At 44.4% G+C, this 15,143-nt stretch overlaps 1 protein-coding gene across 3 annotated transcripts in view; it reads right to left on the reverse strand.

Annotated features, from left to right (window-relative positions):
• Positions 1-15,143, reverse strand: part of SCG5 (secretogranin V) — a 53,489-nt gene that overhangs the window by 11,996 nt on the left and 26,350 nt on the right. For all 3 annotated transcript variants that reach the window (XM_055316805.1, XM_055316803.1, XM_055316804.1), the window contains exon 3: positions 2,812-2,961. In XM_055316805.1, the coding sequence (XP_055172780.1) occupies positions 2,812-2,961 (150 nt within the window). The remainder of the gene's footprint in view (positions 1-2,811; positions 2,962-15,143) is intronic.

Here is a 15,143-nt window from a genome sequence, read left to right on the forward strand (position 1 = left end):
TCCAAGAAAGGTCATCCCACTTGGTTGCAGCTTTGACCTAGGCCCTGTCATTATGAGAAATGACGCTCTGAAAATAAATCCTTTTTTCCTATCTCTAATGCGCTTTTGGACAATAGCATAAAAGGGTGGGGGGCATGGGGAAGGTTATGAATTTTGCACAGGCCTAGGGGGAGGAAAGAGAGTCCTTTTGCAAAGGGATAATGAGGCATCAAGGTCAATGCTAAAAGGAGTCCACTATAACCAGATAGGTCCAGTCTCTTGAGACTGCTCCGAAGCCTTCCAGCAGCCTGGAACATCCAATACCTTCACCGCATGAAGCTCGTGCAGAAGTCTTTAGTGTTCAAACAAACCCTTCAGGTGGCTCCCCACTTTCCTTGGAACTACTTATCTAACTTCTTTATCTACAGCAATTAGCCAATCCAGAGAGTTCTGGCACTGTGCATAGGGCAGCTTAACAACCTTTTCACAGTTGTTTCTCAAGTACTTCCAAGTGGGCCCAGGACGAGATGGAGAAATATGGCTCTGCTCTGAGAACCATAGTATCTTGGGGCCTGAGAACATGCCCTGGGATGCACATAATACCCCTGAGGATGCCCTCTCTGCATTCCACTGCTCTATCCGGGGTGGCTGGACCATGGTTCAGAAGAGAGCATGGCCTGGGAGGGAGAAGCTAAGGTTTTATTCTTGGACTGCTCTCTTGGATTGCTCAATTGTGTGGTGTCATGATTCTCACTGAGGCATATCACAAGCAATTTCTTACAAATAGTGTCTAAATTTCACTAGTGATTTCCTTTTTAGAATGAAAATAATGGTAGAACAAAGAATGAGAAACATGTTACCTGCATGGCAGGATAGCAAAGAAAATGGCAGATAATGCGTGACAAGAAAGGGCCTGGGAGTTGCGATTTGATCCAACTGTATCAGCCCATCTGGACCGCCCTGTCTCAGAGCTCCTGTGTGCACAAAGCTAGTGCTTGATTACATAGATCTGGACTTCTTTTCCTTTCTCAGGACAGCCCAGCACTGCATTTATGTTTTTTAAGGCACTATGTCTTCATTTTACAGATGAAGAAACTGAGGCACACGGAAGTAAACTGACCTACTGTAGTTAGAACTAGAACTCAGATCTCCCAGCTCAAGCTCTCTCCAGTCTCCTACAATAGTGGTTCTCCAAATTTAGTAGGTGCCAGAATCACACAGAAAGCAGGTTAGAACACACGTTTCTGGGGCCGACCCCAGGAGTTTCTGACTCAGTAGATCTGGGGAAAAACCTGAAAATTTACATTTCCTATGAGTTCCCAGGCAATGGTGATGCTGCTGGTCCTGGGACCACACTTTAAGAACCATATGCACCATAAGTACCATAAGTACCATATGACATCTAATCAATTTGACCAAATCCCCATGGAGACTGTTGCTCTTCAAATTCTGAACTTGTCTTTCCTCCCACCCATCGAAAACCCTATGAGCATGTACAATGTGGCCCAAGTGATGATTCTGGGCAGTAATTCAAGTTTTCCTGAAGTCATGGCCCAGTATTCCTACACTGGCTAAGTCACAGCCAACCAGTCTGGTTGTTTCAGAGGCTCTGTGTCCCATAGAAAACAGACACCTACCCTAAATGAAAGGAGGAACTTTCAGGGAAAGCCTCTTTCAGAGAAAGCCTGTATCATGTTTAGAAAATCTGAGAGGCCAATACTGTCACAATTTTCAGAGCAAGGCAATATGTCATGGTGGTTGAGCACATGGTCTTGAATCAGGTTGACCTGGGTTTGAGTCTTGGCTCAGCTACTTGCTACATAGAGAAGCTTGGGCAAGCTATGCTCTGAGCTTCAGTTTCCATAAGTACAAAGTAGGGATAATAAATATCAACTATCATTACTGCAGGCTTGGAGAAAAAGACTACTCTGGTGCTAGAAGTTAACACAAGTCCAACGCGAGCGATGCATTATTTCCTAGTGGCAAAACTAATTCTAATCAGGATGCCATTTAATGAGCCTTTACTTTGTGCAAGGTGCTACACTAAGTGGATAATGTCATTTAATTCCCACAACAAGCCCCATTTTGCAAATGAGGAACCTGAGGTGCAAACCGGTTAATTAGCTTGTTCAAGGTCACACATATCTTGACCTTGGTACTGAATTCATGTAGTCTGAGTTTGGAGCCATTGCTCTTAGCCACCAAGGCTAGCTGCTCAAAGCCCACCATAAATGAACCGCCATTCATTTTCTTTCGCATTAAGGAGTAGGAAAGTGGGAGGGACACACGAGAAGCAAAGAAAGTTTCAAGCTTCTCCTTTAACCAACTTCTTATCTTCCTGGATCCACTGTCTCTCATGCCACCTCCTGACCCCACAGAGATATTCTGGGGTAGATGCTGTTTATGACATAGTTAAAATGTCCACTGTCAAAGGAAGTAAGGAAAACAGATGGACATGGACAATCCACAAACTAGTAAGTTCCAAAGACACTAAAAGTGGGCAGCAGCTGTATCATAGAAAAGGCAAAAAGAAAAAAATCTTTCTCCATTTTTATTAAAAGAATAGCAAGTGCAGAAAAAAGAAACCAATTCCTAAAGAGGGAATAAGATTGAAGGTAAAGCTTTGGCAAGGGAGTCTCATGTGGGTATATCTGACCTCCAGAATATACTGAGGGTTCTCAAATAAATTTCCCTTTCCAATCTACCTACAAATTACATAGGGGGTCATTAGAATAGAAATTCTATTTCTCAGAATATTTGTAGCTGACATTAGACTTTGTAACTACCTCCCAAAGACTACTATCCACGAGAACCCAAGGACATACCCATTACCTGTTTTTCCAATGGGACAGGGATTTGGAGGGTCTGGGTAGCCCTGATCTTCACTAAAGTCCTTGGGAATGTTGTCACCAGTCAACTCTGCCACAATGTTTGGGATGTTGCCAAAAGGACCCAAGTGCTGAAGACCTTCATGAGCTCCACCTGCAAGGGAATCAGAGTAGTCCCCTTCAGTGCAATCCCACTCATTTCAACTAATATTTATTCAGGCAAAGCTCTGTGATCCATGCCAGAGAAAGAGTAAGAAATTAAATAGTTCCTGCCCTTTAGGGCTTAAAACATTAATTGTGCAAACAGACATACACTGTCCATGTAGCATTTCCACAGAAGGCACATTAGGGATGCACCCTGATAGAAGTGTTAATACAGCATCCTGGGAGCATGGGGAAGGGAGGGTTTCATTTGGCTGAGAGAAGGGGGAGGGCTTCCTGGAGGACCTAGAACTCGAGGGGCATGTGGGGGCGGAGGGGGGTGGATAGAGGGAGGCAGCCACAGCTGGATAGGATAGGCCGAAAGACAACACGTCTCCAAAAAAAATTTAAAAAGTCATTGTCCTTCTGCCGTTCTGGAGCAACCACTTAAACCTTAGTATATTTACTTCGATCCTTTCTCCTCTGCGTATCTTTTTATACTTATGTGTTTATTCAGTTTTATTTAATATTAAAGCCCAAGCATCTTCCCATGTGGCTGCGTGGTCTCTCATCACATAATTATAAACGACTATGTTGTTTTTCTATCCAGTGGCTGTACCACAACATATTAATCATTCCCCTATTGTGGGACATTTAGTGTTTCCCAATTTACTCTTAGGGATTTATTTTTTTCCCATGTTTTGGATTGATATTTCTCAGGATAGATTCCCAGAAGTTAAATTACTGGGTCAAAGGCTATATATATTTTTATGGCTCTTTATATTATATTGCCAAGCTGTTTTCCGCCCTGGAAAAGGAGGTACCAATTTGTAAAATAATGTCCACAAAATAAGAGAATACCATTTTTACAACATCTCTACCAGTACTGGGTTTTATAAAAATAATGTTTATGAAAAAAAAATTATGTTTTCCTTGCTAATTTAAAAGGGGTTTATTTTTTTTATTTTTTTAAAAGGGGTTTAGAAAAATTAATGTCTTATTTTGAATGTCTTTGATTACCAGCTCAGTCAATATATGTGTTTTTTTTAAAGATTTTATTTATTAAAAAAAGGTTTTATTTATTTATTCATCAGAGAGAGAGGCAAAGATACAGACAGAGGGAGAAGCAGGTTCTATGCAGGGAGCCCGATGTGGGACTTGATCCGAGGACCCCAGGATCACGCCCTGGGCCAAAGGCAGGCACTAAACCACTGAGCCACCCAGGGATTCCTCTATGTGTTTATTCACTAGCTTTAATTGCAAGTTGTCTTTATGCTCTTGGAATTTTATTTTATTTTACTTTTTAAAAGTTGGTTTATTTTATTTATTTATTTATAAGAGAGCACATGCACACATAAGCAGTGAGGAGGGGCAGAGGGAGAGGGAGAAGCAGACTCCTTGCTTAAGCAGGAACCCTGGTGCAGGGCTTGAACCCAAGACCCTGGGATCATGACCTGAGCCAAAGGCAGACGCTTAACCAACTGAGCCATCCAGGTGCTCTATGTACTCTTGGAATTTTAATTTTTCTCTTATCAGTTTGCATGAACATTTCACATAATAAAGATAACAAGACTGGCTGTTACACCTCCCGCAACCACTTTCAGGTTTTCTCTGATTTGGAATTCTGATTATTAAAGCAATATATTGTAAACATAAGTTTTTAATATGTATGTAGTCGGATCTGTTGCTCTTAGTCTCTGTGATTTCTTCTTGTCTTTCTAAAGTTACGAAACGGTTGCCCTTTCAAAAGCACCACCATTTGGATATTTTAGTTTTTCTTTTTACTTTTCTTTTAGTGCATGTAAAATAATTAACCAATTATCCTACCAGCAATTAGGTAAGTAATTCTGTCTTTCCTGTTCAGAAGTTTAATCTACCAGCAGTAGAGCAGACTATTTCTTGGAATGAATTTCTATTTAATAATGTCCTGGGACATAGCTCCCTCAATGTACAATCACCCTGTACATCCTATATACGAAGGGCCAACTCAAAATCACAAGGGGCCTTGGTTGGTGTACATGAATTTAGAGCCAGCCTCTAAAGAGCCAGGCTGTGATGGCCACACTTCCAGGAGAAGGCTCCATATTTCGGGAGTTAGGGCACTCATCTTGTATAACAGTCCTATTCCCATCTCCACGGAAGCACACTCTTGCCAACAGGTTACATTATTTAAGTCCAGCTGGATGAGGCACCATTCTCTCCTGGATGAGTTGTGTCAAGGTTATTGCTCTGACACTTGCTTTTTTCACTTTTTTGACTGAGCCAGCTCCCCTTTGGAGCGACACACTTTTTTTTCTTTCGGTGATATTAATATTGTCAGTAGAGTCACAGTTAGATCTTAGCATCCTGGGAATCACATTGTCTTTGAAGTGACTTTGTAGCAGTCTGTCTAATTTATTATGTCACTTTAAAAATGATCCTTAGAAGAATAATGGTACCTCCTTTAATTTCAAATTCTTTAGCTCCCAAAATATAGATATCATCAAGTGGCTGCGTCGTTTCATTCACATTTATATTATATTTCATGCTTTGTGATGGGAGTGAGAAGCCTGTAAAATTTCTGCATTAAAAAAAGGTATTTTTGGAAAATGTCCACATGAATATTTAAAATAAGATGCAATTATCATAATCTATTACACTCTTACCGTTTAATCTATCCTAATTTGAGGGCTATTCGTTAAAATCTATTTAATTTGAGGGCACCTGTGTGGCTCACTCGGTTAAGCATCTGCCTTCAGCCCGGGTCATGGTCCCAGTGTCCTGGGTTGGAGCCCTGCATCAGGCTCCTTGCTCAGCTGGGAGCCTACTTCCTCCTCCCGCTCTGCCTGCCATATGCTCTCACTGTCTCTCTCTCTGTCAAATAAGTAAATAAAATCTTAAAAAAAAAATCTATTACTACCAATAAGTCTCTCAGTCTCTTATTCTTCACTGTTCTTGCTTTAGCATTCTGATGCTATGAGAGTTGCCATGTTTGAGAGTATAAATTCATTTTAATTGTGTTATTAATTGGCTATTAAGTAAAAAGTTAATTGACAGATCATGTTTCTTCCATTAGCATGGCTGCTCCTCATTCTGTTGTTTTGCTTGGTAAATCTTTGATCATTCTTTTTATTTGTAACTTTCTGTATCTTTCTGATGGTTTTCCCAATTCCTACTGTGGGGCCTGCCTTCAGAGACAGTCAAGGGATCCTTGTCTATTACCCAGTCAGTAAACCCAAGCCTTGCAAAAGGTTAAACAGATTGATCAGTACACTTTGTATTGATCTGTCTGAAGCTTTGTACAATCTTGGCAACGTAGCCACTACTGTGTTCCTATAGGGCATCCTCTCTGGTGTGTCAATACATGTCTGGACTTTTGAAAGCACCCTCGCCTTAAGTGCCAGGAATTATCCAACTTGGCTGAAGGGAGAATGCATGTCTTTTTAATGCTCCATTAGTAATTAATGAAGGAAGCACACACAGTTTCCTTTATGGAAGGCCTGCCAAGTCTCTGTTTACCTCTGTGCACCAGTGCCATTAAAATGAATGCAGCACTTGTTAGGGAGCAGCAGCTGTTTAGTACCAGGCAGATACACTGTAACACAGGCTCTTTTAAAACTATATTTAATGACATCAAGAAATAAAGAAACACTGAGGTAGGAACTGGGGGAGATAACACAGAAGTAACACATGCTATCTTTTGCCCTCTAGGAGCTTGAATTTTATGGGCAAGAAACCACATATAGGAAATAATTAGAAAATGATCTACTTGGGTATGCAGCCAAATGCTAGTTATCTGGTTCATTATGTTTAAATTTATGTTAGTTTATTGTACTTGAAACCAATTCAATCAAAATGTTATGATGCCATGGATGCTCTTTGTTCTATTTGTTGCAGTCTCAACCAAACATGTATTTTAAAATCATTATTAGTTTAAAAATATGTATTGAGCACATACTACACATATCAAGACCTAGACTAAGTGCTAGAACTAGGTGTGGGGGGCCTGCTTTCACAGAATTTACAGTCCATGAAGACACACAGAGAATACACTGGAAATGCAGAGTTGTAATGAATTTATAATATAACTGGGACACAGCAAGATATCACAGGCATGAGCAGAGAAAAATCTAACCCAGAGGTGGGACATGGAGGACTTCTCGCAGGAAGGTACTGCAAAAGACAAATGTAAAAGATATGGTTCCTGCCCTCTAACTGGTTTTTCATTCTAGATCATTCTTCAAAGCGAACACAGTAAGCCTGTGGTATATGATAAAACACATCCCCTGACATAATTCATTATGGTATAGACTGTAAATGATGTAGAAATTCAGGAAATGGGGAGCCTGCCAAGAAAACATCCATGGAAGAGGTAACCACTGAATTGGAATCATCAAAGACAGGATCCATCCTTACAGGGGGCAAAGAAAAAAAAAACAAAAACAAAAACACAAGTGAGAGCACAGAGGTAGGTGTAAGCAAGGAATGTGTGAGCATCAAGTGATGAGCACTGTTGGGGAAGAGAGGAGCTGGATGGGAAAGGAGAAAGCAAATGCCAAGCAGAAAAGTGTGAATTAATATAGTAATAAATAACAACCAAACTTTCTGGGCAGGAGAGCAACGTAATAATTGGATATTAAACAGAATGTTAACTTAGCAGCAATTTAAAGCCCTTGTTCCCATCTAAGGATGCATATCAGAAGCACTTGTGGCATTTTTAAAAAAATTCCAATGCCCCCTACTCCAGAGCCACTGTATCTGAGTGTCCTTCTAAAGACCACTGTACTGGGGCACCTGGGTGGCTCAGTGGTTGAGTGTCTGCGTTTGGTTCAGGTCGTGATCCCGGGGTCCTGCAGGGGGGAGCCTTCTTTTCCCTCTGCCCATGTCTCTGTCTCTCTGTGTGTCTCTCATGAATAAATAAATAAAATCTAAAAAAAAAAAATGACCACTCTACAAAGGTAGATTGGAAAGAAGTTCAAGAAGTCCTGCTATAAGGCTATTGTTGAAATTCAGAGGTGGAGCAATGAGGTTAGGGGTTAGGATAGCCACAACAGTAGAAAGAAGAGAGATTTCAAACAGTGTACAAGGGAAAGAGGAGTCAAAGTCCATGAGCTTTCCAAAGTGTAGAGGCCCCCAACTGAGGAAAATAATCCTATTGGTAAAGACACAATCTTTCACTACAGCTTTAAAATTATTTCAGGCAATTAATTCTAACCTGTGAAGATGCTTTGTTTCCATCACAGCCTTAGTACTCCACAAATGTCTCTGGACTAAAGAGAAAATATTTAATTCTTGCCAAATAGGTTTTAGGCTCAGTTTTGTTTATATAAACTTTGCTTTCTTTAATGCAGTTGGTACCATGCAGCTGTTTATTCTCAAGCTGTAGGCCATCGGTAGGTTTTCTTTGCATTGTTAGGGCACTAAAGTGGCAGTTGGTTATAGCGTTCAGAAGCAAGGGAAGCAGGGCATGGGGAAGAAGAGGAAAAAGACCCAGGTTGGTCTGATCCAGGCCAGCACTCTTAAATCTTCTTGGCTTGCGTTGAAACCTTACATAAAAATCTGTTGAGGCACTTTTCTCCATCTTGGGGGATTCTTCCAACAGCTTTCAGCCCTTCTCTGCATTCCTCCCTTGCCTTGTGCCTACATTCTCTCTCCTCTGCATGTCTCCTGTAGATGGGTAATTCTGCTGTTTCAGCTGGCTATCTAGTCAACATCAGTTCTTGCTCTGCCACCCATGGACTTGTGCATCTCAACATGGCAGCTTCTAGCAGGCTTCCTGACAACCCCCAGCTGGCCCCACATCCCCATTATTTGTTCATCCAGGAAAGGGCACTAGCTTTTCTGAAATGGCTTTGGTCGTTTCAGCCATTTTCTTGCCTTAGTGATTCTGGAGATCAGTTGCCAGTATCTAGTAAATGAAAATATGAAAATTTAATACCTAGCGACCTCTCAAAATCTACTTGGCTTCAAATCGTTGTTTGTGTGTATGTGTGTGTGTGTGTGTGTGTGTGTGTCTGTGTGTGGTATCATTTGAGATGTTTAGTTATACAGTAGAGTAAATCTCTGGTATTGTATTTTATCTTGATGTAATTTGATGCTCCTAAATGTAATGCATTAAAAAAATCTGAATGAAGTAAAGTTTCCAATGATAGTGACATTTCACTTATTTCTTTCCTGGAGAATGTAGTTTTGCATATACTATCTGCATCACGGAAGCATCCTCTTTAACATCAGGATTCACTTATTTAACCATTTTAAAGGATAAGTTTCAGGATGAATTTTAGGTAAAGACTTTAAACAGCAGCTTTGGGATATGACTTTCCCTCCTTTTGTTAATCTGGGACTATTACTGGCAGTATCAGTGACTACATGGTGTTGTAGCAGTGTGTTTTCAGTGTAGGGAAGTGCACACAATGATATCACCCTATTACATGGTCCCAGCTACAATGGCTTTTACAGTTCTTGATCTCTTCCCTCTTTGTAAGCTATTAATCCTAGTGATCCCAGATCCTTTTCATAATGAAGCACTTACATATATAAATAAAGAGTGGGCCTAGGCCTTGCAAATCCCCTCTTTTTTTTTTTTTTTTTTTTTTTTTTTTTTTTTTGCAAATCCCCTCTTTTAATTTGCTTTGTTGCACATATAAATCACACGAGGATCCTGTCAAAATACATGTTCTGATTAACAGGTGAGAGGGCGCCTGAGTCTCTGCATTTCTAACCAGCTCCCAGGTAATAATGATGCTGTCAGCCCACACACCACAGTTCCAGTAGCAAGGGGCTAAAAAATGAGAGCCTGAGTCATTCAAATTCTATAGAGAATGAGATTATATAATCTGTGAGAGAGACCTTAGGGGTAATGATCTTGGTTCATGGAATTTGTGACGTCCAGGGTGGCTGCTGAGCGGCTTTCTAAAATTCACTTGAGGTTTCAGATTGAGCAGCTGTGGCTACTGTTGACATCCCTTTATTTTAGGTTTTATTCTAATAATAGAGGCACTCCTTTACATTTCACAAGGAAAGAATCCCACCGTACCCTTTCTCACTCAAACGAATTCTGTGAGAATTAGAAGTAAATACCACCATCCTGAAGGTTATGTTGGCACATACAGGCCACGTTCTTCACAGAGCCTGATGACCGCACACCGTAATGCAGGAGTCCCTCCTGGCTGGGACTGCTGGGGACAGTTTTGGTGAAAGTCAAAGCTGGCGGGAAATGGAGATCAATGCGGTCCTGCACCACTATCTCCTTTTTGTACTGTTACTGTTTCGATAGTTTCAAAGTCCTCTTACATGCTCATTAAAGATGTTTGGTGAGGTCTGTAAGACAAGGATGACTACTCAGGGGGCTCCCAGGGGGCTGAGCCGGTGGAGCTTTTGCCTTGGGCTCCTCTCTCTGCCTGTGTCTCTGCCTCTCCGTGTCTCTCATGAATAAATAAATAAAGTTAAAAAGACAAAGAAAGAAGGACTACTCATTAGTGAGAAAGTGGGTCCCTGGAGATTTAACCCGCCTGAAGCCGCACAGCCGGCTGGTGCTGTTGGGAGCCTGGATGGAGCGCCCTTCCTGCTCCACCGCCCGTCGCTCGGGCTGCAGCAGCAGTGGCAGGGTGACCGCGAGCAAGCGGGCCTGTCTCCGGGTTCCCGCTCCGGCCCAGCCGCCCCAGCCCTGGGCAGTTGGCTCCGTGGTGCCCACCTGGCGCAGGGGCCTGGAGCCCGCAGCCTCTGCCCCTGGCACCCCGGCAGCCCCCCGACCTCCCGCAGCCCCCCGATCCTCGGCCCCCGGCAGCCCCCCTGGCAGCCCCCCGGCCCGGGCTGAGCGGTGAAGGAGGATCGTGGCCGGGCCACCGGGCCCAGGAGCCAGGCCGCAGCCTCGTAGAAGGGCAGCTCGGAGCGGAGGTGGCGGGGCTGGCGCTGTCCTGAAAGCGGCCATTGAGCCCAGGGGACACAGCCAGCAGGTCTCCCCCAGGGCACAGCAAACAGCCGGGCTACAAACACTCCGCACAATCCTGGCCCAGCCCGCACGGCCACACACGTCAGGCATAGAGCCAGCTGGGGAGAGAGGGCCAGGCCATGCGGGTGCGCGCCACCCTGCGTGGGGTGCCCCTCACCCCCGAGCCCCAGGGTCACAGGCAGGACGCGAGGGTGGGCCGCCCCAGGTGGCCCCAGGGGGTGACCAGGAGCCCGCGTGCCAGGACATCCTGAGGCCCAACCGGGGTGGGCCTGCTGGCCCCACAAGCCTTCTCCCCCCAACTGGAGGTAAACACAATACCCTTTACACCAGGCACTACCACTTCTCCAGGATGGGAGGACCGATCCGTCACCCCCTGCCCAACCTGTCCAACCCACACCCGGGCCTCCTCCTTGGTGCTACTCGCCACTGCGGCTGGGAGCAAGGACACAGGAGCACAGAGAAAGGCCAGAGAAAAACATACAACTGAGCCCTTCTTAACCAGCTGGGAGGGGAGGCAGGGAGGAACACCTGAAAAAAAAATGACCAACTTAAGGGTGGGATTCTAAAATGTGAGATGTCTAATATTCATGTTTCTGCTTCCTTCAGGCCAGATAATTTAAATGAGCTAAAAAGAAGCAAAAAAAAAAATGAGTAATTTCATGTCCCTCCCCAAAATTAACTCCATATGAAGGTATTTTTGCCTTGATTCCCGGTAAGAAATGACAGTCTCAAAATTCAAACATGTCATTGAAAAGCAACTAATGTTCATTTACTGAGGACCCACAGAAAGGAGAGCGTCGTTTATACAAAGAACCTTTTATAGCTTCCCATTGTTAAGACCCTGGGTTCAAGTCTGCATTGGGTCACACTTCTGAGAACATCTCAATCTCTCTGAATACCAGTTTGCTTCTTCTGAACTTGGGGACAGTATGCTTGTAGGGGCTGGGGTGGGGAGGTCAGGGGGTCAGGGGGGTTGGACAAATACACCTGGGTGGCTCAGCGGTTTAGCGCCTCCCTTCAGCCCAGGGCGTGATCCTGCAGTCCTGCAATGGAGCCCATCGGGCTCTCTGCATGAAGCCTGCTTCTCCCTCTGCCGCTTTCTGCGTCTCTCATGAATAAATAAATAAAATCTTAAAAAAAAATCAAATAAGAAATCATATGCAAAATGCTTAGCTCACTCCCTAGTAGGTAGGCAATAAGCACTCTATAAGCGTTTACTGCTTTCCTAACAGCACAATTACCAGAGCCCAAATTACCGAACCTCTGTATTCTTCACTCTGATGACCACAGTCCTGTATTTGGGGCTGCGAGCAACAGGGCCTCACAATAGTCGAACTTCTTCTTGACAGCAGTGCCTTCTTATTCACTGAAAACTAAGTACCTAAGTAACTAAGTACCTAAAAATTTAATAGCTGGACTCATCCTACTCGAGGTGTTCAGGGCAGGCATCCTCCACTGTTGCCCAGGTGACATAATCCCTTCTCTGAAGGATGTGTCCTCCGGGTATAGGGGGCCAAGCGCGTCCACATAGTCACACATCTGATGTAGGTGCCCGTTTGTGAAGGAGACCATGAGCACCTCGGGGACAGAGAAGTACGTGTCCTACAATGAGACGATGAATGAAGACTCATTTACAATTAGAGATGGGTGTTATGGTCTCAGCCTCCTCCTCCTTGGTAATGGAGCTTTGCAGGCGTTTAGAATGGTGAGGACTCTTGTTGCAATATCCACATTCTCTAAACCCATGACAAGTGACCCCAAAGCGGACAGCATTTGGTAATTGAGAAAAAGGAATGATTCTATCTCTGCTGAAATTCAGGCTTATTCATTGATGTGCCCTGGCGCAGCTGGTCCCAGCAGTTTGCAAGAGCCCTCCTAAGGCCCTGAACACCAGCCTGGTTTCTCACAGGGACTTCCCCACGCAGCCCACATCCTCAGCAAACACTGTGCACTGCGCCGGCCTCACCGTGAAGGTGCAGGAGAGGTCTGAATCCAGCTGAATGTGCTGGCAGATAAGCAAAATAAAAGTCATTGTTCGGATATTCCGTCTTGAAAGGCATTTGTTTTCATTTCTTTCCTTTCTTCTGCTTTCTTCCACCACCACCCCTCCTCCCGCCCAAACTAGGATCTAAAAAAACTCGGGCTCCTTTAGGACAGAAAGCAACATTATCATCATCTAGTCGGAGGCACGCTAACAGTGAAGGCAGAAACTCGGAGGCGAAGTGTCCTGCATCTGTGGTTTTCACATCTACATATGGTCCCAATTTAGGATCACAAGCAGAGTGGTTTATTTTAGAAAAGCTTTTTAGTTCACTTTTAAGGTATTTTGCTTAGGCATTGCTTGCTTTTCAAAAGAAGAAAATGTGTATTTTTTTCCAAAGTGGTGTTTGTTTTGACTGTTTGCTCATTTGCAAAAGTTCGAATTTTATTCTGTGAATTTGACTAATTCTCCTACAGCAACCACAAGCCCCAGCCCTCCCCGAAGTATACACACAAAACCCCAAATTATAATAAAATACATTAATTTGAAAATGAGGCATTTGCAGGATAGCTGTGAATTTTGTAGGTTTTTGAAAAAGTCACTTTAATAGGTAATTTGCAGTAGCACTTCCTTCCTATAACTCTATTTGCTGCCTGAAGGGAAGTCTCTATCTGGCAATTTGTATGGAGGCCAAGTGGGTTTCTGTACTGAGGCTAAGGTCCTTTAAAACCTTTATTCTATGATTCTTGCTGAAATTATATGACTTAACTGGGAGTCAGAGTTGAGTTTCAATAAGGGATACCCCTTATTGTTGGAAAAATAATGTGATATTTATTTATTTGTTTGTTTTTAAAGATTTTTTGTTTATTTATTCATGAGAGACACACCGAGGCAGAGACATAGGTAGAGGGAGAAGCAGGCTCCCGGCAGGGAGCTCAATGTGAGACTTGATCCCAGGACCCCAGGGTCATGCCCTGAGCCAAAGGCAGGCGCTCAACCACTGAGCCACCTGGGTACCCCATAATGCGACATTTAAACAAAATTGTGGTAGGGGTTGAGATTGGGCTACGACATGAAGAAAACCATAAACAAGATATAAACTTGGGCCCTCGAGGACCTGGTCCTGTCTCAAGTCCTACTGTCTCCAAATATTTAAAGCTCCCAATTCCATTTTTCTGAAATTCCACTTACAGACATCCTCTGCCCAGAGCCAGCTCCCCACATCTCTGTTCTCGAAGGTGTGGCAAGTCTCATTCCTTTGGGTACGGTTTTCTGCTAACGGGGTAACAGGCACTAATTAACACGTGGTCCTCTGCCCCTGTCAATTTCTGGGGTAACCACTGTGACCTAATGTAGTGCCTTCCCTCTCAGGCGCCCCAGGCCCCCTGGTGTAGCAGCTAGAGACCAGGGGCCAGCACAGGCTGCGGGGCGAGGACAAAGAAATGAACACCAGGAGGATAGCAGAGGCCAGAGCAGAGCAAGGAAGTGGTCGGGAGGTTTACAATTAGTGATCGGGTGTGCAAGGAGCTAGCTTCTGACACAGAGGCTGACGGGGGGCTGCAGAAGCCTGGGCCACGAGAGGACATAACGCCAAGCCACAGGGCAGCGGAGTGCCCCAGTGCCCCAGAGCTCCTTGGTGGTTCCATTGGAGGCTGCACCCTCCCAGCCAGCCTGGGAACACAGGGAGCGGAGAGGAAGGGGTGAGTAGGGCATGGCAGGGACTCGGATGGGCCCTTCTGGAAGCGGGCCCTTCTGGAAGCGCTGGAGGCAGAGGGGCGGAGGGGGGCTGTGGGGCCGGCCCAGAGCCCCCCTGCCAGGAGGCCCGCTGTGGGTGGGGGGGCTCCCTTCTCAGGCTCTGGGCTGGCCCAGGGAGCGGCACCCTGGCTGGACTGGGCATGAGGCTCAGAAACACAGTTCCTTCTACTCCTTTGTGAATTAAGACAAGGGGACGGACGTGATGTGAGTCAGGGGAGGTTTTCTGGAACAGGACAAAGAAGGTCTCCCTCAGCCTAACTAATTGGCACTCGCATTGATTATTGATCTCCTATCCCCCTTTTTCCACTGGAACCTGCTATAAATAAGCAAGTGTCTTCCATAAATAGCTGATGTAAAGGTTTGTTTTGGACAAACGGTGATCTCCTCATAGGTCACTCTTTTCTGTTTCTGATTCTCTAGTCATTATTACCTCTTCCCTTCTTTGTTTTTAATTCCAGCCTTGGGAAGGGAGAGCAGGTGGTGTGTCTGCGGGTCGGGGAGATCACTCAGATGAAATCTACAAACCTCT

The sequence above is a fragment of the Nyctereutes procyonoides genome, unplaced genomic scaffold, assembly GCF_905146905.1.
Source record: "Nyctereutes procyonoides isolate TBG_1078 unplaced genomic scaffold, NYPRO_anot_genome, whole genome shotgun sequence".
Taxonomy (NCBI): Eukaryota; Metazoa; Chordata; class Mammalia; order Carnivora; family Canidae; genus Nyctereutes; species Nyctereutes procyonoides.